Source organism: Mya arenaria, chromosome 11 (assembly GCF_026914265.1).
Source record: "Mya arenaria isolate MELC-2E11 chromosome 11, ASM2691426v1".
Classification (NCBI taxonomy): Eukaryota; Metazoa; Mollusca; class Bivalvia; order Myida; family Myidae; genus Mya; species Mya arenaria.
In genome coordinates, this window is record NC_069132.1 from 34967932 (window position 1) to 34995723 (window position 27792).

Here is a 27792-nt window from a genome sequence, read left to right on the forward strand (position 1 = left end):
AATCTAACTATTGGGCATAGGTTTATGTGACGAGCTCAAACTGTCAAAAAACGTGTAAGAAATAAGCAGATTTCGATGGACACCTACGCCGATATCCTAGACTCATTGGAAGACTTGGGGTAAATTATGAACAATACAAAACATGCTTTTGACCTTGTTATAATTTATTTCTCTTTATATTTGCATGACAGTATTTTATTAAATAAGGTTTCTTCTCAGCATCTTTGTAAGTTATGCACCAGTCAATTGTAACCACGGCCCCACCAGGTCCGGGGAATAGCGGGGACTTTGACTTTCGGTCCAGCCAACCCCGGGTGAAATGCCCGCCCTGCGGAGACGAACTGGTGGTAAAATCCCCGCCAAATGCCCTTGCACCCCAGGGACCCTAGGTAAGGCAAAACCACCGCATTCACCCGGCACTGCGGGGACGCCTGAAAGGTAAAAATATGGCCCTTTTCCCCGATATACCCCCAGACCTGGGGGGGGCGTGGTTGCAATTGACTGGTGCATTACACTGTAGTGGCCAATCAGAGCCCAGTATTGATAAGCCCGCCTCTGTGTATGATAAGCCCGCCTCTGGCTAACAGTTGCATGTATGTTGATAGTTCAGTTATTGATTAGATTCGAGATCGTGTGCGTATGAGTATGAATGAAATAAAGCTATATTAAACCATCCCGTTTTGGGTCTGCTATATACATTACACTGACAACATTACATACACTAAACTAATTTAGCAAGAATACTTCTTTATTCCTTAACCCAAGATTACCTTACACAAATTTCGATGCAAGCTGAAGGTAATCAGTCTCAGGCACAAGCTATCAGTAGAAACTTTTTTATTTATGTTCCCTAAATGGTTGTTTCTCAAGTATTCAAGGATCTCTTGTATTTCACTCTGTTTCTTCGGTAATGTTTCTTCCCTAGTTACATGTAGCTCGGCCTTAAATAAAACCATAAACCTTTTCTCAGACTTCCTTGACCCAGAAATGTAGTATGTAATGAGAAATATATACACTTGATTAAAATGATTACTGACAAAACAAAATGGTTGGAAATGATTATTATGGTTCAAGAATCAAGGTTTAATTATCCAAAGCCTCACTCGGAACATACCAACAGGAAGACTGCAACACCTATACTTTATCTTCAACAGGACCAGCATACAAAATGCTTATAAACTAGTCTCACAATATATCAGTGAAATCAACAGTCCTAATTGTTAAGCATGCATACAGGGGTTCAAACCATTGACCCTGTTCCATCTGTATCGCAATGATCCAGGCTTACGGGTGTCTGAACCTGAAAAGTAGAAGCTGTACTGCAATGCTCCACATTAATTCTCCAAGTCTCCAATAGTTCAGAATCTGCTCTAAACAGTACAAAAAGAAACTTCAAAGTTTCCCTTCATATTTATGTGATGCTCTTTCATCAGCTTCTAGAAGCACACTTACTATTCCTTTCACTGCTTTTTTATGCCCCCACAAAGTGGCGGCATATAGGGTTGCCCTTGTCCGTACGTACGTCGGTCTGTCTGTACGTACGTACGTCCCGAAGATTGTTTCCGATCTAATTCTTGAAAACCGTTTGTCCAATCCTCACCAAACTTTAAACACATGTTTGTGACCATAATATCTTGATCAAGTTCGATAGTCATGGAAATCGCTTTAGTCATTTAGGAGTTACGGCCCTTTTTTGCCAAAAATACTTCAAAAATATATGTTTCCAATCTAATTCTTGAAAACTGTTTGTCCAATCCTCACCACACTTTAAACACATGTTTGTGACCATAATATCTTGATCAAGTTCGATAGTCATGGAAATCGCTTTAGTCATTTAGCAGTTAAGGCCCTTTTTTGCCAAAAATACTTCAAAAATATATGTTTCCAATCTAATTCTTGAAAAGTATGTGTCCAATGTGGATCCAACAAGTTTTTTCCTGCCTGAATGGCGCCATATAACCTATACAGTCTTGCAATGCCGTAAAACCCAACTCAACTCAACTTATCCTATATGTGCAGATTATCCTGAATAATCATTATGGCTTATTTTCTGTGACAAAAAATCGAAGTGGGGGCATCCGTGTCCTATGGACACATTTCTAGTTATAAACTAACATCACATGACGAAAATGAAATGATGCATTGTAACAACTCTCATGGATGAACCTTATACATGTATATAAATTACATTACAGAGTAGGGGTGTCAAGTTCATTAATCTTTAGAAAAGGAAGTGACCCATAAAGCATATTACTTCTATCATATCAGTTTATGATTTACCAGCTAAGTTTAGACATTTAATACTAAAACCATAACATTAATATTAAATTATACACAATATCAACCTAAAGAAATTAAAGCTGTAACAGCGGAACCTGGAAATAGCCAAATACTTTATAACTGAAACAGAAGAAGTTCATTTTCCTGGCTCCAGACTTAATGATCCCGGGAACATTAGACTTCTAGTCTTCAAATGTCTGGATTTGACAGTGAATTGGTGTCACTTCTATTTCATTTCACTTATGACATTTACCTACATTGTAGTGCCTAAGGCTGACTCAACAATGCATCTTAGTAAATCTATATGAGTTTGGTTTGTGATCACTCAGCCAAACTTGTTTTTCCTTTCAAACTCCTGTTTCCTCCACAACATAAGACAACACTCAAGATTGTGTTAAATGCCAGTGAGATTAATATAATGTTGTTATATTTTTTTTACCTCAGTAACCAAAAGTTTCCTTTTACTACAGTTATGACGGTGAATTGCTACAAGAAGCCCTGTTAGGAAAGGCTCTAGAAGGTGGTCCAGAGTCTGTGGAGTACACAACACTTGTCTCCTGGCTATGTGAGGAGCTCCGTGACTTTGTTGGACTCCAGGAAACTGTCAACCCAGTAACTGGCCCTAATGATGCCTCTTACTTTCTGATGGAAATTAGCAGTTTCCTAAGAGCTTATGGTAATGTTGTCAATTGGTTCATTGTTATACATCTATTGATGTTTGTATTCTTCTTTGTGTTGTCTTTTATTGGTCTTGGAATATATATCTTATATACCCCCCTCCACCCCCCAAGAAGCAATGGCGATATAAAGAATGCATTTAAAATCAACTATTATAAAATAATGATTTAAACTTTTAAACATTTTAATGCCTTGGCTTAGTGCTTTTCTTCTTTTGTGATACTAGAGACACTCAATACACAAACAAGTGGTCACAATTCTTGTTTGCACCTAAATTATATATATATAGGTTTATAAACCAAATGATAAAAGGTGACCCATGTATCTGTTTTTGTGTAACTAATTCCTGCACATGTAACTTTAGGCTGTCCTTATCCCGTACTGAATGATGGACCTGTCGCACAGAGACTTGTGACAAAACATGCTCGCTACCAACTCCTAGGTAACTATTCTATTAGTGATTTTGAAACAAATAGGGCCTAGCTACAAAACATGCCCACTACCAACTCTTAGCACACTATATTAATATGAAACACACAGGGACTAGTGACAAAACATGTCTACTACAAACTCCTACAGTAGGTAACCATAATATTTGTTATTTTGAAACTTTTATATATCTATATTGCAGTGATGACCATATATATCCTTTCAATGCATTACTAATCAGAATTCGAACACCATGCACTGACCACATGGTTTCATTCACCAAAATTGCTAAAACTTTCAGTACTTATTTAATCATCAGTTTCAAACTCAAAAATTTTGTTTTGTTACATTGACTATCAATGTTATTTGACAAACAATATAAAAGTAGAATAAATAAGACGATAATATAAAATGAGAGTGATATGCGGGTGATGACTTTACATTTATATGCAGGGGTCATTTATAGAAAAACTGTCTGTCCTAGAAAACTTCATCCATTGTCACATGTGTTGTCCTAGATTTCCTGGTCACGGAGCTCCAGGCTGTACGAATGTTGGCCTGCAATAATCCTGCCGCCCTGAGTTCTGAACCTACCACACCTAGTGAAATAGCCAGCCAGGTGAGATATATGTATGATTGTAGTAGGGTGAAAGCCAAATGTTCTGTAAAAGGAGCCAGTTCGCTCATGCCCCTTGGATTGTGGGTAAAACCCTGCACCCTATTATTGTTGTTACCTAATTAATCTAACCATTGGGCATAGGTTTATGTGACGAGCTCAAACTGTCAAAAAAACGTGTAAGAAATAAGCAGATTTCGATGGACACCTATGCCGATATCCTAGACTCATTGGAAGACTTGGGGTAAATTATGAACAATACGAAACATGCTTTTGACCTTGTTATCATTTATTTCTCTTTATATTTGCATGACAGTATTTTATTAAATAAGGTTTCTTTTCAGCATCTTTGTAAGTTATGCACCAGTCAATTGTCAGTTGTTAATCCATGTTTGATTACTTTCAAGTTTGCTCATTACATGTATATAAGGTATATATACGGGCCATCATTGAAAAAAGGTTCACAATGAATGGATTGATTTTGTCAAATTCTTTAACCCCTGGGGTAGGCAAAACATATATTTTTTGCATATTATTAATAATTATTATATCTAATGTTATTTAAAAAAAATAATGGCTTAAACAGCAAAAAAGGATCATTTCTCCCCTAAAAACTCATTATATTTTTTCATTTTAATATCAATAACCTTGAACATTTAATAACTGTCATTTAGAGCAAGTGGCCCCATCCTATCCACATTTTTTAGGTAAACTATTTGAATACCAAGAAAACAAAAACTGGTTCAAAATGTCCCATTTTATCTTGAGATGTGGTTCCTTGTTACAGTATGAGAGTGATACTGCGCAGCACATGAAACTGATGCTGATTGCTCTTGGGTTCCCAAAACCTCCTGCCAACATCAATGCTTTCCAGCTTTTCAGCAAACTGGAAGCTAAGGTGAGAAAGCCTTTTAAGGCAGTCATATGCACAGATATGATTAGAAAACCCATTCTCAAAATGAGGCTCTCAAACAAATCAAATTTTTAATTATGTCATACATGTACATTGTAATGGGTTATTTTGCCAAGCCTGGAGGTCATGAGCCAGTACAAGGATGCAATTGGGTAACTCTTTCTCAAAGTGAAGTTGTCAGACAAATCAAACACTATTATCATATTCATCTGCAAGGAAGTGATGCACCAGGACCTAAATTGGGAACCCCCACCTCAAAGTGAGGCCTTTTCAAATCAAAGCAACTACGGTACCAAGATGCAGTTTGGAAACCCTTCCTTGAATTGAGGTTGTCAAACTATGGAAATATTGTTATTTGATTTGGCATTTACATAAGTAGGCCACTATATCATAGGCTATCACACATATGAAATAGGGAATCCCCTTATTAAAGTGAAGTTAATAAAACATTATTTTTTTTGGAATTTGCATCTTCAAATCAAGGAAGTGATGTATCATCGGAAAACCCCACCTCAAAGTGAGGCTGTCAAACAGAAAATAAGTTATTTTATTTTAGATCAAAGAAGTTATGGGCCAGCACCCAGATGCCCTTGGAAAACCCCTTCTTAAAGTGAGGCTTTCAGACAATCAGTGGGATCTGGTCCATAAGATTAACTCTGCCCTGAGTGACGAATATCGCATTCGAAGAGACATGTTGTTAAAACGGCTTGATGTCACTATACAGTCTTTCATGTGGTCAGATAAAGCAAAGGTTTGTTATAGGTCATATGTTGGCCATAATTTCTGAATATTACATTATATTGTTTTCCTTTATAAAGATAAATATATTAACATATTGTTGATCATGTCTTTGATATGTCAAAGATTGCTCATTGCATGTTTTTGTTTGTGTTTTCATTTAACTATTAAAGGTACTGCTTCAATTTTCTGCTTATTATATAATATCACAAAATAACAAGAGGTCAATCTTGCTAGCTTCGTAGTTGAATAGTAAAGCTATAATATATTTTTTATGTACCTTACTAATTTCAATATCTAAATGAAAAATGCAGTTCTAACTTACAATAAAGACATGGGTTTTTTTATTTCAGCAATTAGAAAACAAAATAGCGGAAGCCTATCAACCAATAAGAAAAATGTTAAAACCTACAACAGAAGTTGGAGTTCCACAAATTTTGTCTGCAAGAGATGGTAGGCAGTTGATGTACCAAAAATGTTTTATTAGACGCGCATGCCCTTATTACTGTGCATGGGGTCTTTTGCGTTGGTCTGAATTTTCAAATTCTGCAACTTGAAAAATGCTTACCTTTACTCTAAAAAATGCAATTTGTTTCCATGAAAAGCATAACATTGACGCTGGTTGTTCTTAGTGCACATTCCCATACTGCTGACGTGATGTATATAAACCCATACCCTATTGTATAATGAACGTTAAATACCAACTACATGGTTAACAGAGTGAAACATTTCTCAATCTAGTTGATGACAATTTTGTATTGAGATGTTAAACCAAGTGTTCAGTGGACCATTTTCTTAATTTACATACAAGGCGGTGTATGCACCCACGCTTTTAGTGGATAGTGATAGCCGATTGGCCGGTAGCAGACATTCAAATCAGCCTATCATTTAGGTGATGGGTAATTGTGACAAGCATAGTCAACTTGTAATATTTCATGACTCTATACATGACTTATTATCAAATTTGATGGACTTTAAGAAGTTCCCTGAATTGGGTGAATTGGCTCGAATTTAGTGTGTAGAGTCCTCAAAAAGACACCTGCTGTGCGTGTCTAATATAGCCACAATATGCCATTTGTTAACATATTTTAATAAATATTACACAATATTGAATTTTAATATTTAAATTTAGGACACGTATAAAAAACATTCAACAGAATCATAGACAGCAATTTTCTCTAAATTTCTCCCTATTAATCAACTGCAATCAGTTGCAGGTTACTTGGCAATGCTCATAGCCAGTTTCCACCTGTGCTTTTGGGTCGCATATTTCGGAGAAACTACCCTTCTTACACCTGTAGAATACAAGTTTACCAGTAAATTCATTTTATCATGGCGTTTAATCTTATTTCAGACTTAACGCGGATTGAGAAAACTAGCAGTGGTACTGCAAGGGAAGCAACAAAAACTGCTCTTAACAAAATATTGATACCAAAGGTAATTTACCCTTAAAGCAACCCTTTCAGGTATTTTGTTGGTTATATATATTTTTTCAATCAAAATTTCCTTCAAATTTACTAATTCTATATAATATTGAGTACCGTAAACACTAAACAGTAACTTACAGAAACTCATTTTTTACTTGAATTTTGAAAATGTAAGTAAAAAAAATATGTTCATTTTTTAAGAGCGCAACTAGGTAATGCATTTCCTCTCACATTTTAAAGTATGAAGATGATTAAATGTTCCTTTATCTGACCATATAGCTTGAGAAATCCTTCATCCATGCTAGTAAAGGCATAAATACCTGCCCAATGTATAAATCCATAGCACTCAGACATTTAAGGTTATGAATACAGTTGAGACTCAATTTGTCACTATGAACAATATTGAAACATTTATACCCCCGACAAACGAAGTTTGAAGGGGGTATATTGGAGTCACCCTGTGGTCGATCGGTCGGTCGGTTTGTCGGTCGGTCCGTTGTAATTTACCTTGTCTGGAGCATAACTTAAAGGCCTGGGTGCATGACCCCAAATATCCCTCCGGACAGCAATTAAGCCTATTTGGCAGAGGAGGCGTGGTTAATCGGGTTTATGAGGTCTGCTCTGGTCAGCAGTTGTGATTGTAAACATTCACATGGCTCCGGGTGTTATATGATTCTGATAGAGTGGTTCAGAAGAATTTGTCCATTTGTTTCTCATTTGAGATTAGATAAATAAAGTCTCATATACTTCGACCAATACTTCCACGAAATGTGTTATAATAAGCCATTTGATAGTATATATCACCCCAGATAATGGATGTTTCCCACCATATGGCAGTTACATCCTCATACTATGATAGTAAACCTGTAGTAAACAGGAATTGGTAGTGAAATTCAGTTGGCTGTTAGAGGGTCATGAACTTTCAAGATCTGTCAATCAACATTGCTGGGAAATTTGAATTTGTTTGCCAGTTATGAATTTTTTTATTTGAAAGTAGTATTTATAAGTGTTTGTGAGACTTGAAATTCACAAGATATGGATATGATACATTCAATAAACCATCTTGTAAATTTTAGCAATATTTGATTGTAAATTATTTGAATATTTGAAAGAAATGTACTGGCAGTCTGTACTAGCAGACAGCTCTGTGAGGTCAAGTGAAGTGGCCATTTTTCTGACTGCCTGCAAACTACTTGATGGAATTTATTAAAACTTAATACAATGGTAAAGCACAATGAGAGGAAGTGCAGTGCACAAGAACCATATCTCTATTTCAGCTAATTACAGAGTTGCTGCCCTTTGTTACTTTTTCTTGTCCGGAGCATAACTTGAAAACTATTGGATGGAATTTAATAAAACTTCATACAGTGATAGATCATAATGAGAGGAAGTGCAGTGTACAGGAACTGCAATTCTATTTCAGCCAATTACAGAGTTACTGCCCTTTGTTACTTTTTCTTGTCCTGAGCATAACTTAAACTATTGGATGGAATTTAATAAAACTTCATACAGGGATAGATCATAATGACAGGAAGTGCAGTGTACAGGAACTGCAATTCTATTTCAGCCAATTACAGAGTTACTGCCATTTGTTACTTTTTCTTGTCCGGAGCATAACTAGAAAACTATTGGATGGAATTTAATAAAACTTCATACAGTGATAGATCATAATGAGAGGAAGTGCAGTGTACAGGAACCGCAATTCTATTTCATCCAATTACAGAGTTATTGCCCTTTGTTACTTATTTCTTGTCCAGAGCATAACTTGAAAACTACCGAATGGAATGTAATAAAACTTTATACAATGGTACAGCACAATGAGAAGGAGTTCAGTGTACATGAATCATTACACTATTTTAGCAAATTACAGAGTTATTGCCTTTTTCTGTGGTTTTTTTTTTGTCAAACTTTTGTCCACACAGTAACTTGAAAACTACTAGATGGAATTTCATAAAACTTCATACAATGATAAATCATAATGAGAGGCGGCATTCGGGGGTATTAATCACCTTCAGTGATAGCTCTAGTTTAACTTAAATTTTGAGAAAAACCTGTGAACTCTTTGGATATTCCCAGCAAAATTGGTTCACATGTAAACAATGACTAGGCACGTAGGATTATTATAAAAATTCACTCATGCTATGATATATTTTGAGTTATACCCTGTATATATATGAAAAAAATGGATGAAGGTTCACCTCCGAAGCTATAGACATTGCCAGCAGAATTGCTGTCCTTCATGAAATGACAGGATTTTCCCAAGGACCAGAAGTCTCAGTGTAGAATTGTGATGCTCTGCTTGGAGTTTTAGTTAATGTTTTATATTTGACAAATGCAGGTCTCGGACCGTGGGGGTCGCGCTTGGGAACTTGAACCACCGCCACCAGAAATGCCATCCTTCATGAAGAGACAAGACGCACCCCAGGGCCAGAGGCCTCAAAGTAAGTTGCTTAAATTCTACTATATTACATGTGTGTCTTTCTGAAAGGTTGTTAAGTAATATGAATTGAATTCCAATATTACCTCATGTGTTTAAGGTATTGTGAAAGCCTTGGTTTTGTCCTTGTCAGCTTTGTTTTGCACCCCAAAAACAGTTTTTTTAAGAAAATAAATTGAGGTATAGTAATAGCCTAATTGTCATCCACGTTGTGCAAAAAGCTTTGCCAAAACTCACAATCCATTTAAGATATATAAATGAAACTTTGTTCACATGTTGCCTGTGACAATATTCACATGCATAGCAAGGCCTATAACTCTGACTTTTAATGAAACTTTATGCTCTTATTCTAATAATTGTTGAGTTATGCCCCTTTTTCGCCAAAAAGAAACCCCCCAAAAATTTATGATTGTTTTATTTTTTTGTCAGTTGGGTAAGACCAAACAAATTTATTGATTAATTGTGGCATAGTGATGATCATTTTAATCAATATTTCTAACAAATATTCAATAATTCCTTTGTATATTTTCCACAGGTTCACGAGGAGGTCGCGGTGGTCGGGGTGGTGGTTTTGACTCTGGAGGTCGGGGAGGCAAGGTGCAGGGGGGCTGGGACAACAACCGAGGGGACACAATGGGGGGTAACTGGAACCAGGGGGGTGGAGGATATGGCCGTCCCCAGTCTGCTACTGGAGGGTTCCAGGGAGGTAGGTTGTCTCCCTTTTTAGTAAAAATAATTGTGAGTTTTAGATTTAGAGTCTGACCAAAAAAGAGTTTTAAATCACAGGCCATTTTGGCCTGAGAATTCAAAAATAAAAATTGAAAGACCATTCTGTTACAGATTTTTATTATACAATGCCCAAAAAGTACAAGAATTTCCGTAGGACAAATAGAGATATTTTAAGTGCAAGGCCTTTCAGCATGCACATTTTGCACTGACTGAGTTTGTATGGTGGAAACATCTTGACATGACTAGATTATTTTGCACTAATTTAGGTGTTTTTAAAAAAATACAGTAAAACTGCGATCGCTCGAGAATGCCTAGTCCCAAGCTAAAGCCCCGAGTGATCCCATGTTTCAAATGACCCAAATGTGAAATGAAAAAATGCAATCAATGGTGAATAAATAGCAAGGTTTATTTTTACAAAAAAGCACATTTTCTCGATAAGCGTCATTGGAATATGACCGTGCATATTTAAGTCAGACTTAAGTTTTGCAAATTCAAGGATGGATGATTTGCGCATCATGTCTGTCTAGCTGAACTGTTGATTCATAATATCAATATAGATCAGTGTAGTAGGGGTTTATTCAATTGTTTATTTCTCATTTACATTTCTCACAATTAGAATCATATCATTAACTTCTCACAATTTCCGTCTCAAATACCGTTGTCAAGTAAATAGCAAACATGCGTAATTGGTGTTATTTTTTTTTCACATCTCATCAAATTCTTTTCATCTGTCATTGCAATATTTAAAGCTTGTGAACATTTTAATGCCTGACAATTGTTTGTTTATTTTGGAACATGCATTTGAGAAATGTGCGAATGTATGACCTTGAGGTAATCATAAGGTTTTGCACATGATTTGTATATTAGGGACTGGCAAGTGTGCTTGAGTCCTTGACTTATTTATGTTTCACTCCAGCATATTTTATATAAAAAAAGAAGGAATAATGGTTGGGACTAAGCCCGGAGCTTGATTGATCCAGTTGATCGTATGACAGCCTGTTTGAATGATCTCAGTTTTACTATACAGCTTGAGCTTGGAATGAAGGCTTTGAATCAATGACAGTTTATAAATTAGGTATGACTAGGTAACACTGTCATATGGCATTAATTTTTTTGGCCTTGTTTAAATTGTCAAATTTTTCAGGATATACCTACCTGTTACTTTCCTTATCTAATAGGTGGTGGCTACCAAGGTGATGCAAGTTTCCAAGGCGGTGGCTACCAGGGAGGTGGTGGTGGTTACCAAGGAGGAGGTGGTGGTTACCAAGGCGGTGGGAGAGGTGGTCAACAAGATGGCAGTTATGGCCGTGGTGGAGGGGGTCAAGGGGGCCCAAGAGGAGGAAGAGGGGGGCGGGGAGGGAGAGGGGGTAGGGACAGAGGCAGGAACTGACAGGAATAGTTTTTCACTGCAAATGATTATGAACTGGGTACTTTGTTTGGAAATACTTGTAAATGATTCACAACATTTGTGTTTGAATTGCAAAAGGCAATTTAAGTTCAAGAAGTGTTCGACAAGACTTACCTTTTAAATGCTTGTTATGTTAACTGCTTCACTTTTGTGTAGCTTTAATTACCTTGTTTTAAATGATTTAACTGTTGATGTTGCAACCAATAAGGCTCTCTGTATTTACTAATATTGGTAATAACATCTATAGTATCTTGCAATAAACTAGCTACTAGTATTTCAACATGTCTACATTAGACTAAATCTACTAGTCAGTGTTGTTATTTTTTCTTAACTTCTGCCTACATTTGTTGTATGAAGTATTGATGGTAGCTTCTTGAAAAGAAAAAGTTGGTAGAAAAATGGGCAATTGTGCAAAAATGACCGCCTTAAGTTGTTTTAATAACGAAATTCAACATGAGATGTTTGTAAAACATGTACATGTATGCCCTCTTATAAGAGGCAGCCAATGATTCATTTTGCATTAATTGTTTGTGAGTTGTTTAGGTTTATGACCAACATCGCTTCCAAGGATGAAGATATTTGATATAGTCATTGACCAGTTCTAAATGTTGTTATAAGAATAAGTGAGTAATAGTTTACATAAAAACATGAATGCATCCTCCTTACAACAGTGAATCAGTTAAATGGGAAATATGAAGTTACAAATATGGGCAATGCAATGTATACAGATAACTGCTAGCAGGTCAAATAAGGTAGTAATCAATATTCATGATAATATGACAATGGCGAAATTTTACTTTAAAACATTGTAAACACAACAAAATACATGTACCTGTTTTGAATGATGGCAATGACTGGTCAGTCTGGTGAATTTGACCTTTGATCTGTTAATGCAAACATCAATAGGGCTATATAGGTCATGGCTAACCTCCCCACCAAGTTTGTGGACCATAGGTCCAAGCATTGTCTTTATATTGAACAGAAAAGGTTTTGATGTTCAGCGTCACTCACTTTGACATGCTGCCCACCATAACAATAGGGTTTATCTTTACCCTCCTACCCGGTTTGGACCTAAGGCCCAATCATACTCGGGTAATCAATCGGACACGCTTTTTGTGTTCAGGGTCACTGTAACCTTTGACTTACTGATCTCAATAGGCGTCATCTGCTTCGCATGACCATCCTCTACTAAATTGAAAGACATTGTGCACAAGCATTCAGTAGTAATTTGGACAAGGTTTGGTCTTCCGACACACGTAACGACATGTGCAAAGCCGTATTCAAAATGGTGGGAGGCTAATAAAGTAAGGTAAGTCACTGAAAACTAATTAATATATGTCAAGTATGTGCGAGTTGTTGACCTTGAGGTTAAGGACAAAGACGGATGTACACAAAAGATTCATGTACATGACGGACAAAAATTTACCACTCGCATCTAAGATGTTTATGGCGGAATGTAGATTTTATATGTTCGATTATTTTAGAGCGTATGTGTTTGTTTTTAAGAGAAAAGTGTCAAGGAACTGTCTTAGCCTTGGCGTCGTCACCTTGGCGTCGTCATCATCGGTGTACAACACTTGACTCTTGCTCACGTCTTAAAAACAACTTACAAAATATTCAAATGAACCTTGGTGCTTATCCTGCACGAGACAATAATCACATTGAGGCAAATTTCCATACCTCTGACTTTAATACTTTTTTAGTGTAGTGCCTATTTCCATTGTAACAACAACAGACGAGCGTTTGTGTTCGCTCCGTGGCACTCTTGTTAAATTCATTAAGGTCAAGGTCAGACTCACCGCTCCGCGGCACTATTGTTAAATTCATTAAGGTCAAGGTCAGACTCACCGCTCCGCGGCACTCTTGTTAAATTCATTAAGGTCAAGGTCAAGCTGACTGAACATGTTGACAGCCCACATAGAAATATAACACATTGATGGTAGAGCATTTAAATGCATACATCATCGATATAAATGGGGCAGTGTTTAATGTTGATAGTGATCTTTCTTTACATAAAGGCCATTGCCATGAAACCTGGAGTTTTCTCGAAAGCAACTCTGAAAAACACGAGACAAATAAATGCCTCAGGTAGATAGCGTGGTTTCTATATGAATGCATGTCTCTATGTCTGTATACATATATTATCAATGTTTCAAGTGTTTAAGTAATTTAGCTGAAAAAATGGTATTTGAACTGCTTGAAACGGTGATATTCCAAATTGATATTACCCATTATTTAACATATTTACATGCATCAAGTATAATTGTTGAATCAGAGACTCGGGAGGGCAAACATGGAGAGTATAATTATATCTATCCTTGAGGTAAAGGACAGACACAGATGTAGGACATCAAGTACGTTGGACTGAAGGAGGTCGATATTGCTTCATCGGATCGATTAATCACCATATCGATCTCAGTGAGGTGCAATAATTGTTGAATGTATTTATTCACACAAAAATACGTACATGTATATTTATTTTGTTTCAATAATATACACATTTAAAAAAATGTTAAAGAGCAAATCGGTTGATTTGGTCAGATCACGTATATTAAATATAAATCGACCTAAAAACTAAAAGAATCCTTTGCATGGCTAATACCTCAATTAACAATGTACGTGTATATAATTTCACGGCACTTGACATATCACAAGAAAAACATAACCTTCAAGCACAGATACACACTTATTGGTCATACAGTCAATTTAAAAACTTTAAATACGAGATCCTTATTGCAGAAAATGATGATGAACATGTTCATGTTCAAGTGTCAATAAAACTACAGCCGCACCCCAGGGAATGTCTGGCAATGGCACTTGTGAAATGTAAGGAACACTTGAAATGTTCAGTGTTCATGTACTGTATCACTAGAAGGCATTGTAGCAGGTATATGGTCAGTCTTTATTCGTCATCATCCGCACAAACTCTGCAATATAAAATTGTGAAAGAAGTATACAGATTTACAAACATTACGTTGTACATGTATCTACCATTTATTAACTAAATGTGAAAGCTAATCTTATTAAGTAAAACTACACCCTCTTCATAAACAATATGCCCATCTTCGCCAAATTACTCATCTCGCATTCAAAGCTGATTGTCGCCGTCGACCAAAATTCACCGACATAGCTATCTGTCCGTTGACTTCTGTTGTAGCTTCTCTGTCCTTCACAAACTAACAATTAAGTGAACTGGTCGCATACATAACCAGGTAATACAAACTCACCTTGGGTTATCTAACCGTCAACGTCGGCCCTTATTCATTTTCAAGGTTCGCCGTCTGTCCGTCGCCGACGACATCTTTACTCGACGCCATCGGCCCAAACTCACCTTCACATCAGTTAAGCCCGTCGCCATTTATATACATGCTTGTTGCTGTTGGCCCAAAATTACCACCATAACTGATCTGTCCGTCGCCGACGACATAATTATACACTCATTGCCATCGGCCCAAACTTACCATCATAACTGATCTGTCCGTCGCCGACGACATAATTATACACTCATTGCCATCGGCCCAAACTAACCATCATAACTGATCTGTCCGTCGCCGACGACATAATTATACACTCATTGCAATCGGCCCAAACTAACCATTATAACTGATCTGTCCGTCGCCGACGACATAAATATACACTCATTGCCATCGGCCCAAACTTACCATCATAACTGATCTGTCCGTCGCCGACGACATAATTATACACTCATTGCAATCGGCCCAAACTAACCATTATAACTGATCTGTCCGTCGCCGACGACATAATTATACACTCATTGCCATCGGCTCAAACTAACCATCATAACTGATCTGTCCGTCGCCGACGACATAATCATACACTCATTGCCATCGGCCCAAACTAACCATCATAACTGATCTGTCCGTCGCCGACGACATAATTATACACTCATTGCCATCGGCCCAAACTAACCATCATAACTGATCTGCCCGTCGCCGTCGATGTCGGCCTCCTTGAGCATCTCGAGCACCTCCTCGTCAGTCATTTCCTCCCCGAGGTTTATCATCACCTGGCGCAGCTCCGACATCGAAATGTAGCCGTTACCGTCGTTGTCAAATACGCTGTATGGAGAGAATAAGGGCGGTGGATGCATTTTAAAGTACTGACAGCTGTCTACAACCTATATGTTCTATAAGGCGGCCGGGCAGATGGACTTAATAATCCCAAATCCTAAAAATATGCACTACCATCAAGAAAGTAGACCTCATGACAATTAACCGTGAAAATTCTAAAATTTATATGACATTCATTTCTTTAATGTGCATTGCTTATATCCGAGAGAAAGCATTTTTTATTATGTATCCTACTTAAAGGCGTCCCTGAGATCATCGTCAGCATTTTGTTCTGACGACCGCTTCTTCATCATCAAACAGAACTCGTCAAAGTCAATGGTCTTGTTGCCTGCAAAAGATTGCATTTATTTGACGTACTCGTGTATACACAATTTTCTTCATTTGCCTGAATGATATTCGTGTTTTGCCACACAAGTGTTATGTTGGAGTTTAGAAAAGATTTGACAGCCGGCAGAATTACAATAGTTTGGTAAACTTACTGATGCAGCTGTTTTTGTTAAAATCATTTTGGATAAAATATGTAGGCTAGTTTCTCCTTAGCACTCCTGAACAACTTAAACACCGGAAAACTTTATTAACTATTCTCCATTTTAAGTTCAGTAAACTGAAATGAAGCTATCGATTCCCAGGCGTGCTTACCGTCCATGTCGACCTCGTTAATCATGTCAACGAGTTCCTGTTCGCTAGGGTCCTGTCCTAGTGACCTCATTACGGTGCCCAGCTCCTTGGTCGTGATTGTCCCATCCCCGTCCTTATCAAACATGTCGAACGCCGACCGATACTCTGCGAAATATAGAACGAAATAGTTATACATCTAGTCAGGGAAGGGTTCTGAGTGACCCAGGTATCTCAAGCCAGTCCAACTCTTGTTTGTGTTCATTGACATTCCTGCCAGACGCACATCTCCAACACCATCGATGCTTTAGTGTGTGTGTGTGTGTGTGCGTGCGTGCGTGCGTGCGTGCGTGCGTGTGCGTGTGCGTGCGTGCGCGTGTGTGCGTGCGTGCGCGCGCGCGTGTGTTTGTGTGTGTGCCTGCTTGTGTTTTGCTGTTGGTGCGTGCGTCTAGAAGTGATGCGTGACAAACATTCCGAATGGCGTGACATATTCCATAGAAAGCACATACAAAATAACATATATCTTTTATACATTAAAAACGTATCGGCTATATTTTAGTCGATATATTAACCATATCACCAACACCCTGTGGTTAAGTGTTATATAGGAAACGAAATCGAGTATTTAGGGGATTCGATTTTGGAATAATAAAGGGTTAGGGTTAGACTGCGTTAGTCCTGAATCCCCACCGACATCTAAATAATGCGAAAATATTTCTTTTTGTCTTTGTCCTATATATATATGTCTCTTTGAATATTGATCATTATCATTTTTCATACGCTTTATTTGGGCAAAAATAAACAGGTCTGTCAGAATAAAAAAAAACTCCTGTAGCTATTGTCCCGATCAAACGTGGCATGCAAATATTTTGGCAATCAAAAGGGATACATGGCTGTGCTCTTCAAACAAACAAACTTTGATGACGCATGTAAATACTCATGACCATAAACAGTTCTGAAATTTCAGACACAATTTAATAGCTATTCCATATATCTATCTTAACTACTCATGTTCGACCATAAATAACTCAGAGATGAATACCAATGTATTGTTTACATTTGCGTTTTTGAATTGGAAGTAAATTATTTATTTTGGTTGCGTCACTTGATATTAATCAAATCATCTGGGTAGCCTTAAACAATCAAACTCATCATAGCTAAGTGTATCAATTTACACCGACGACCATGGTGTCCATTGTCGTCTGAAAATTATTATTGCCATTTATGCATTCTTCGCTAAGTATTTTTATTTTTAGTTGTACTTTTGGATGTTTAAGTAAAACAATTGCTTACCGTCCCTTAACTCGTCTGTAATCTCAACTTTAGCCTGCAAGAAGAAAAACTAGACACTGGGGAAAATCGACGAGTTTATAGTGCTCTATTAAACATAGGCAGTTTTAGATGTATATATGTATGTTATGGAAAAAACCCCGAATTTTATCACACTGAAATTGTCTGAAACAAAATGACTCTACATATCTACAGGCAGATCTACATGTACCTGCTAATGATGAATGCATGTCATGGAAATATTTTCCTCCAATTTGAAAATTCATAGTTTTACCACGTAATAAAGTGAAATTGAAAGTGACTGAAACTTTTACAGGAATATTTACATACATGCTATGATGTTTGCTTGGCATGGACATATTTTCTTCCCCCTTATAAACTTATAATTTTACACCGTATAAAATGATAATAAAAAATGAAACTTTAACATTCAGATCTATATTAAATGGGCTAATGCAAACATTTTTTTTTTAATTTCAATGCATTGTAATGTTTGACTGAAATGACTATGTCATGGAAACATCCGCCCGTTCAAAAAATTCATAATTTGACACCGAATAGAATTGACAGAAGAAAGATGACTAGTATAGCTTTGGCATATCTTAAATACCGTAAATATACGATGTATTATACTGTTATTATACGAGTATTACGTGACATGATGTAAAATACTTATAATCGACCGTGATGCTGTAGAAATTTTAGTAAGAAAACAGTTAAACACAAAAAGGTGTACAGTTACTGTAATAAACCGAATCAGTTGTCATTTTACCCTTTTCCCCAAAATTACACGCATGTACGAGTGTTTATGTAACATTCATTTTATATTTAAAGATGCAGAGAACTTGAAAATGTAATGCATTATGTTCTGGCATTATTGTGACTCAATGTCAATATGATGTAAAACTAAAACAACATTTAATAACTTACCATGGTCGTGATAAGTCCCCTAGTTGCAACACACAGATGAAGAACTTTGAAAATGTCCGCCTAATCGTCCTAGTATCGACCGATATACCTGAGCCGGGTACAAATAAAGAAAGGTTTGTCAAGTTGAGGCTAATTTTTGCTACATTATCCAAATTGCCGTTAATTTCAGTAATAGACGACTAGTCCTGAAGAAACGCTCTGCGATTATTGCATTGATTGGCTTAACCTTGAATCTGCCGTTCGTCTATTAATATCCCAACATATACAGCCAATCTTTAAACGCAATAACATTTTGCTTTAAGATAAAGGCAAACAAACGCATTTTTATTTATCCCTTTAAGGTATTAGATCCATAAATAACCTAGATCTCTGATAACCCCTTTCACCTGTGCGGTAAATTTTGATGTCTGCATGGTGACCATATATTATTTTGGCATCCCTTTCAATGGTATTTTCTTGCTGATATTAACTTAAATTTGAAATATATTCGTTATAGATAAAGTTAATACAGCTTGTAGCTTGCTCTTCATTTCAGCCGAAATTGAAATTTCGCAATCTTCTAAGGGTTTTTTACAACTTTTTTGAAAAAGGGTTAAAGTAATACACATATTTAAAATCAATACATACACATGTATTTTAAACAAACATAAATTTTGAGTGATAAACTTTAAGAACTTACCAAATTATGTATTTATGGAAAAAAATCTTACTGATAACAAGATTGAAAACGTGTATTTAATAGCTATAAACGCACAAATGTTAAATGACTGGTTGATCCTCAAATATTTACAGTGATCAACTATCGTGTCATAAGGTAGAAATACCGCGTTTTCTGCACATTTCTTTCAAATCAAACACGGTATCCTTTATAAGAACCATTGCTTTTTCGATATTTATTCATCATTTTCGATAAATTAAAACAATTATTATAAGTGTGGTGCATCACAATTGGGAAAATGAGTGCATCCTTAAGATTTTCTTTTTCTTTATTCTTTACGCAAAATCCTTCAAATGATACACGGTCACCTGGCGTCCACAGTTTACAATATTATGTATCTGATTCCTTAACTGCACATCAATATACGTTGACGGTACTTAGGTAGTAAGGCACCTTTGAAAGAAACATGAGAATAGACAATTATCACCCGTCTATACCTATATAGGGAAATATGGTCACCTCAGTAACATACACAACACAGTATCAGGCTATTGACATTTTTTATTTTTCCATTTTTTTTTTCTCATAACAAAAGAAGTCGAAAAATAACACCGGTACCAGAACATAAACTGTTTGTATGTAAAGTCAGAAAACACAATTATAGTGTAACATACTTACATCATAAAAAGAACAATTAATTTAAAAAACGATTATTTTGACACATATAAACATTTCAGTACGCACTTAAATGGTGTAACAATATAATAAATATCAACGAATGGCAGCTAAAATATCTGGCATTTGAACAATACACAATCATATGAGACAAATATGTAGATTTATTGCCGCAACAAATAATCCCGTATTTCAAACATAATAAGAAAACAATATAAAAGCTTATATACATATAAACTTAGCTTGAACTATTTAAAAGTAATCTTACCAGAATCATAATCCTTCAGTAACGATATTCTTATCATATTTCACAAGTGAGTAATGATAACAATGACATTCCCCGACAAGGTGCAATTATGATCATTTTAAAATAATTTTGTTCTTGAAGCGTTCAATATAGGACAATATTATTAAACATGACTTAAAGTTTAAACTTATTTATTTTACGACAATTGTGAAACAAGTTACTACAATATTATATTAATCACTCTCTCTCGTTGGACGATGTTGCATGAAAGTGGGGTCTTGTGTTGTGGGGGGAAACCGGAATACCCGGAGGAAAGCCACTTGTCCGGCTTGGGTGACCACACATCAAACTCACATGCGCCACGGCCGGTAATCGAACCCGGGTCGCCTTGGTGAGAAGCGAGTGCGCTAACCACGCGCTAACCCGACAACCATTGAACAATATCGAAGACTTGATCAATATATTGACGAAATCAGATCTAGCACAACTATTTGTTAACAAGGTGTCACTCTTATTAGTATCATACTACTGTGGAATGGTTGTCGGAGTACAACTGAATCAAAATATTTAAAACACTGATTGCGCATTCTCGACATACACTGCATACACTCGAGTGATGATGCTATGCAAACATAATTTAGATTTATCATTATCAAACCTCTGATGAATGAGAACGTGATTGCACAGTTGGTGGCATAAATTAGTATTGTAAATTTTATAAATTGTGGATGGGGCCCCTTTAGAAATACAAATAGCTCTCCCAAATACTCTCTTTAATTTCTACCTGAATCATGCCTGACAAACAACATATATATCTATATTGAGGTCCCCAACGGGGCCAGATAATGACAAATTCTGAGTTTCTGAGTTTGAGTTCCACCATCTTGAAACCTGAGTACTCATTAAAAATTCGACATCGTGCCAATAATGGCGGGAGGGGTCAGCCTCAATACAGCAAGTTCAAAACACAATAATACTTCAAAGCTAAAGTATGGTACATTAAAATGAACATCCTACATGGGTGCGGGTAAGCGTTGGGGCCTGAAGCCCGAGCTTCGTACATTCCACCGCCCTTTACCCGCAGCCCATAACCCATCCGGTCATTGTGGGCAACTAAATGACTAATCGTTGCCCCAATACTCCAAATTGAATGATGTCGGGCTTTACCCTTATTCCAACGACTCCATATGTATGGATGTATTATACAGATATCGTGCACGAAATGATTTAGCATAAATTTGAATCAGCATGAACGCACGTTTTGACCCAAAACGGCAGATTCACGCATGTGAAATTCCACTTTTCATTAAAACATGTTTTTTTTTATACCAAATATGTTCTCTCACGCGTGCATGTGTGCTAGTCATCCACTTCCTGTATTCCTGAGAGGGCTGAGGCGATCTGGCTGGGGGTGGCGTTTATGTTTTGACTCATCTGACTTCCGGGATTGTCCTCCATTTCCTGTATTCGTACCAGCCGGCAGAACTCTGCAACAAGGTACTTTAATGTACAGTAATGCGATTAAAATAATGGGGTAGCATCTTAATGATGGTTTGAACACCATTTTGGTATACAACACAGGATTGGCGTACTTTCGTTTGGAGAAAATAATTGTAACATGATGTATGTATATATTGTACGGTATTTTCTAAGCCAAGCAACGGCGTAGTTTATTCCACCTATTTTATGCCAATTTATACCAAATACTTTCTTTTTCAAATAGGTTCATGTATACAGTTATAAGTTACACACATGCTTTGTTAACTACTCAAAATAGCCCAGGCCCCAATATCATACTAGTACTGAAGTAAATTCTCAAGCAAAACTCATTTTTTACCAAATAACCGCATAGCACCATTACATTTTTTTAAATAATTAATTCGTTTTTGAAGCGCATTCTATCATGGAGTATTTTGATGATAACTTATTTTGAATCATGATGTGCGAACATGGCTTGAGTATGTGTGTGGTATAGGGACCAGTACTGCAGTACCTGGGAAGCTGATCTGCCCGTCGCCGTCCGTGTCCGCCTCCATCATCATCTCCTCGATCTCCTCCTCCATCAGTCGCTCCCCCATCTTGTACAGCGTGTGTTTTAGCTCCGCTGCAAGAGCCCAAGTTGTTCAAAAAGGACTTCATTTTTGAATGTCTTTATTGGCGAATATAGCCCATGGCATTTGATTATGATACTATTGTGAATATAGCGCGGACAAGTGTTACACATGCATTGGCGGTTTCAGGATTTGGCGTTAAAGGGGAAGCACTTTTGGATGCCAACTTAAAATTACGCCCCTTCCTAAAGAAAATTTCGTGCATTGCAGTGCATACCTTTCATATCAATTCTCTGATATTGACATAAAAAAATTGATAAACTTAGAGGAGGTGCGCGCCGGGTACGCCCCGTCTAAATCCGCTAGTGACATATGTTGAATAGCTAAAATGCTTACAAGTTTAAACGAAACATGAAATGCTTACACGTTTAAATGAAACATGAAATGTACCGACGTCAGGAAAAAGGCAAGTAACCAAAGATGTTACGTAGCTAGACCAGATAACCGCAAGTCCATCCAACACTTATGCAAGTGTGTGTTTTTTTAAAATAAATCTTTAAATGTGGATCGTGTTTCCTGAACATCAGGAACAAGTTGACCATACTAAATACTTCAAAATCGAAATAATAGTTGGACGCCATGTATTTAACAAATCGCAGCCTACCTTGGCTAATATAACCGTTGCCGTCCCCGTCAAAGACCTTGAAAGCCTCTTTCATCTCGCTGAGCAAGTCGTCTGCTTCTTGCCGCTTCTTGCGCGCTTTAGTGTCCAGTACCTCAACGCTAAACCGGTTCGCCATTAGCGTAAGGAAGTGCGGAAAACTTATAGAACCATTACCTGCATAGAAAAGCAATCTTAATAAATAAATCTGAATAATTTCAGTGGATAAACACACATGCATGTACATAGATCTATTTGTGTAAAAGTTCAAAGACTCGCGTGAGGATTCCGATTTGTTATTTGTTCGATTTCCGACGAGGGACAGCCTAATATGTTCTCGTGCACAATTTCCGCAATGAGATCCGTAATGGTTCAAATGCTTGGAATCGAGGCTTGTGTATGATTAATATTATTATAGTGTTCTTTTTAGAAAACATCAAAACGTTCAAATCATACATACAGTACATTCACAAAGAAACCACAAGAGAAAAGATGAAAAAAGGGTTTGTATACAAATTATAGTAACATAAGTTTCAGCCCTGCCCTTGCCTTGTCTTCTAGAACGATTTCCACGTATCTTCGGCTCTGAAACCTGGCTCTCTTTTCTCGAAAGACCTTTATTCCGTTATAGCAGGATTAGGCTAAGCTCAGTAATTTTGTTTCGGTATAATTTGTGCACTGTTTAATGTAATTTTTGGACTTTATAAGGAATATTGTCTGTATGATAATCACGATCAACCATTTTTATTAAGCAAAAAAAGATTTACGTTTTGAGTTTCACAATTTAAGTTGAAAGTTTAACTTTCAAAAGCATAATTTTACACTCTGCCTTAACAGACCAAAAAGACATTAGTATTTTATTAATAGATGGTATAGCTACTCGAAAAAGCAATCGTACGGTCATGTGTGTTGATATAATTGGCCCCCATGAACATACTATATATACTCACAGTAAATGTCGAGGTGTTCGTAGATGGACTCCATCTCCAACTCGTCCGGCTGTTGGCTCAGCTTGTTCAGCATCTTCTCCAGGTGCCTGTACTCCACCTCCCCAGTCCGGCCCTTGTACTCGTCAAACACTCGCCTGTACTCTGAGAGATAGATAGATAGATATACTTTTTATTCCTCCATAAGGTAAGAGATGAACATATATACAGATGAGTACAAAGGATATATACCCTCTCCGATGATATGAAATATACGAACATGAATAATACATTGGGATACTATATAGATGGATATAACCTTTTTTATAAAACATTTTGAGTAATCATCAACAAAATCAGCATGCATATAAGTATATACAAATAGTCAGATGCATCCTCAGTTAACAACATAATTGTTGATTTAAAATTTATGATTTCTGGGTGAGATTATTAATTTTGCATCAAGGCCGAAAGTTTGTATTTATGTGTCAAATAGTCTGGAGGACTATGATTCTTAAGTCAGTTTTCCTGTGTGAGCTAATGTTGCACCCGTTCAGTGGTGCTAATGTTTTAGAGTCTGTCCGCGACCATTGGCCGAATTACGGCGAGATCCCACCAGGTGTCCCATCACCTTTTCAGGGGCGGATCCAGGATTTAAAGTTAGACGGCGCGTAACTAGGGGGCGTAACCTTTTGACTTGCGCTCTCCATCAGAACCGATTGTTTTGGTTTTAAGTGTTGGTGGGGGGCGGGGGGTCATCCTCCACGACAATTTTTACAGGATGTAGTCCGGAATGGTGCAATTTGGGCGTATTTTCTAACTTTTTTCTTATAGATTATTGAAATAAAAAATAAACTCGGATGATTTTAGGGGGGGTGGGGTGCCAAATGCGCCCTCTCGATCTGCTACTGCATTTTAATGGCAAAGGGACATAGGTTTGCGTTGACTCCAGTCAAATTCCAATACTAGTTTTGCAATTATCACAACATAAATTTTAAAACAGCAACTAAATCTAGTTCTATTGGAGTTAATTCAACTTGAAATGTGGTTTGATAATAAACACCTAACCATGTATGCGAAACGTAGGTGTTTGATATTTTCTCCGATAACAGCGCATTTAAACAATGTTCCTGCAAAATTTTTTTTATCGATTTGCCATAATTATGTAACATACACCGACAATCCCCTAAGAGTTATAGCATGATTGTATTTGTAATTCGGAGATCAATATTAAAAAGCTAGGGGAAAACATTGGGCGTTAAAAACCATGACTCTAGTTAAAAGGAAATGTAACGACCTCCGATCTGGTTAATTTGATACTATTAATCATTTCAGCTCAAGTATAAGCTGTAAAACCAGACTTAATGTAATCTTGTGCGTACGTAGCAAAGATTCGCATTGACTTTGTACCTAATGGGTCGCTTTATCGTGTTACCATGCGTATATATATGTATACATATGTTGCCTTAAGGCCTGCATCATGACGTGTATGTGAATAGTAGCTTATTGGTTTGTTCGGCCTCAACATATGTTCCCTTGTATTTATTCCTATTTATATACTAGGCATACAAGCGTATTGATACATATTCATAAATTAATGACGGTACAGAAATATGCTTTGAAAATGCCATTTTTTTTCTAATATCAATAGAATTAGAGGTTCAGTTACTTACCTTTGACATCTTTATCCGTCAGTCTGTCGACCTTCACGAAACAAATAAAATATTTTATATATTTTCAAGCTTTACATGTATTAAACAATCAAATCAATATGTGAAAATCCTAGTGCTTAAAACGAATTATGAAAAGTAAACTAAAATCCTGTTATTCCAACGATTAAAATGCACGTACTCCATTTTTCCTACGAGTTTTACGCGATGTAGACATGTCTACACTTTACACCTGAAGAAGTAACCATCCCTTTTCTCCAATTGAATTACATCGGAATTTCGTCAATGACGTGGGCATTGGATAAAACACATGTCACTTTAACATAAAATTACACTAAAGCAGCGTGTTACCTTTACGAAGATAAAAACTCTCTTACCATGTTTACCAAGCTGCTGTTATAGCTATCCTTGTGTGGCGCATCTAAAGTAAGTCCCAGAACAACAATACCACCTCACATTTTGTTTCACTTTTAACTTTTCAAAAGCAAACCTTGACCTATTGTGGCATAATAAAGTTCATCATGACCTGCTTTTCATTTGTTTGCTATTTATACACTTTGTTCTCCCTAATATCTGATTCAGAAAACTCACAGCCAGCCATGCACGATGATATGTGACTGTTTAATAGCTTAAAGCATGTGAGTACAAAGATAGAATGCCTGATACGACGTAAACGCATTACTCTCGATATATTAAAATGTGATAAAGTAGAGCATATTTTGATGCTGTAATCTGTATCCCATGGAAGCCGTGATTAGCATCCAAATTTTAAAGTTTATCGTTTGTGAAAATGATTTTGTTAAACTCAAAGGTTTTACGTTGATTGAATGGTAAATGATGGACATTCATGGCTTGATAATGATGAGATATTTTAATAAATATCATTGAGATTACTCGCAATAAACCCATTATTTCCAAGTATGTACTATTTAACAATGGATGATTTTCATTTTCGGAACCTTATCCCGCTGCAGCACCGCTACTCTTTGACCAGACCACTTCAACCATATCGGTCAACGACCTCGTACAAACAAGTTAAAGTGAATCATAGCAATCAAACTAGTGGGGGATCACATTTACAATGCGCACTGCTATAAGTCGTAATTCAACTGTAAGTCGGAGGATCGCAAACACAGGACTGTCACAAGACGACATTCAAATGTGAGCCGGGGAATCGCAGTAACACGACTGTCAAAAGACGACATTCAACTGTCAGTCGGGAAATCGCAATAACAGGACTGTCTCAAGGCGACATTCAACTGTCAGTCTGGAAATCGCAATAACAGGACTGTCTCAAGGCGACATTCAACTGTCAGTCGGGGGGTCGCAGTGGCAGGATTGTCACAAGATGACATTCAACTGTCAGTCGGGAAATCGCATACACGGGGCTGTCACAAGACGACATTCAACTGTCAGTCGGGGGATCGAAATAAAGGATTGTTACAAGGAGATATGCAACTGTCAGTCGGCGAATAGCAATAACAGGACTGTTACAAGACGACACTCAACTGTCAGTCGGAAGATAGCAATAACAGGACTGTTACAAGACGACACTCAACTGTCAATCGGAAGATAGCAATAACAGGACTGTCACAAGAGGACACTCGTCTGTCAGTCGGAATATAGCAATAACAGGACTGTTACAAGACGACACTCAACTGTCAGTCGGAAGATAGCAATAACAGGACTGTCACAAGACGACATTCAACTGTCAATCGGGGAATCGCAAACACTGGATTGTCACAAGATGACATTCAACTGTCAGTCGGAGAATCGCAAACACTGGATTGTCACAAGATGACATTCAACTGTCAGACGGGGAATCGCAAACACATGACTGTCAAAAGGCGACATTCAACTGTCAGTCGGAAGAAAGCAATATCAGGACTGTTACACGACGACACTCAACTGTCAATCGGAGAATAGCAATAACAGGACTGTTACAAGACGACACTCAACTGTCAGTCGAGGGATAGCAATAACAGGACTGTTACAAGACGACAGTATCAACTGTCAGTCGGAAGATAGCAATAACAGGACTGTTACAAGACGACATTCAACTGTCAGTCGGGGAATCGCAAACACTGGATTGTCACAAGATGACATTCAACTGTCAGTCGGGGAATCGCAAATACTGGATTGTCACAAGATGACATTCAACTGTCAGACGGGGAATCGCAAAAACATGACTGTCAAAAGGCGACATTCAACTGTCAGTCGGAAGATAGCAATAATAGGACCGTTACAAGACGACACTCAACTGTCAGTCGGGGAATCGCAAACACTGGATTGTCACAAGATGACATTAAACTGTCAGTCGGGG

At 37.2% G+C, this 27792-nt stretch overlaps 3 protein-coding genes across 4 annotated transcripts; 1 reads left to right on the plus strand and 2 right to left on the minus strand.

Annotated features, from left to right (window-relative positions):
* The first annotated feature begins 20 nt into the window (after positions 1-20).
* On the plus strand, positions 21-11637 carry LOC128208490 (protein FAM98A-like). The gene is made up of 11 exons (XM_052912053.1): positions 21-119; positions 2751-2956; positions 3323-3400; positions 3906-4006; positions 4791-4901; positions 5473-5667; positions 6008-6107; positions 7009-7091; positions 9420-9522; positions 10054-10224; positions 11426-11637. The coding sequence occupies exons 1-11, from the start codon at positions 76-78 to the stop codon at positions 11635-11637; spliced, it is 1404 nt and encodes a 467-aa protein (XP_052768013.1). The 5' UTR covers positions 21-75.
* Positions 11638-14115: 2478 nt separating this feature from the next.
* On the minus strand, positions 14116-18808 carry LOC128208921 (calmodulin-beta-like). The gene is made up of 6 exons (XM_052912639.1): positions 18582-18808; positions 17655-17688; positions 16386-16529; positions 15981-16074; positions 15586-15734; positions 14116-14582 (listed from the first exon to the last, which is right to left on the minus strand). The coding sequence occupies exons 1-6, from the start codon at positions 18582-18584 to the stop codon at positions 14551-14553; spliced, it is 456 nt and encodes a 151-aa protein (XP_052768599.1). The 5' UTR covers positions 18585-18808; the 3' UTR covers positions 14116-14550.
* Positions 18809-19782: 974 nt separating this feature from the next.
* On the minus strand, positions 19783-26186 carry LOC128208920 (calmodulin-alpha-like). Of its 2 annotated transcripts, none has more exons than XM_052912638.1 (6): positions 25847-26186; positions 25473-25503; positions 23824-23964; positions 22877-23050; positions 22155-22265; positions 19783-21648 (listed from the first exon to the last, which is right to left on the minus strand). In XM_052912638.1, exons 1-6 carry the CDS (start codon positions 25847-25849, stop codon positions 21521-21523), a joined length of 588 nt encoding a protein of 195 aa, XP_052768598.1. In that variant the 5' UTR covers positions 25850-26186; the 3' UTR covers positions 19783-21520. The 2 variants fall into 2 exon arrangements, with proteins under 2 accessions (XP_052768598.1, XP_052768597.1); XM_052912637.1 differs by lacking the exon at positions 25847-26186 and adding an exon at positions 25651-25810.
* Positions 26187-27792: the final 1606 nt, after the last annotated feature.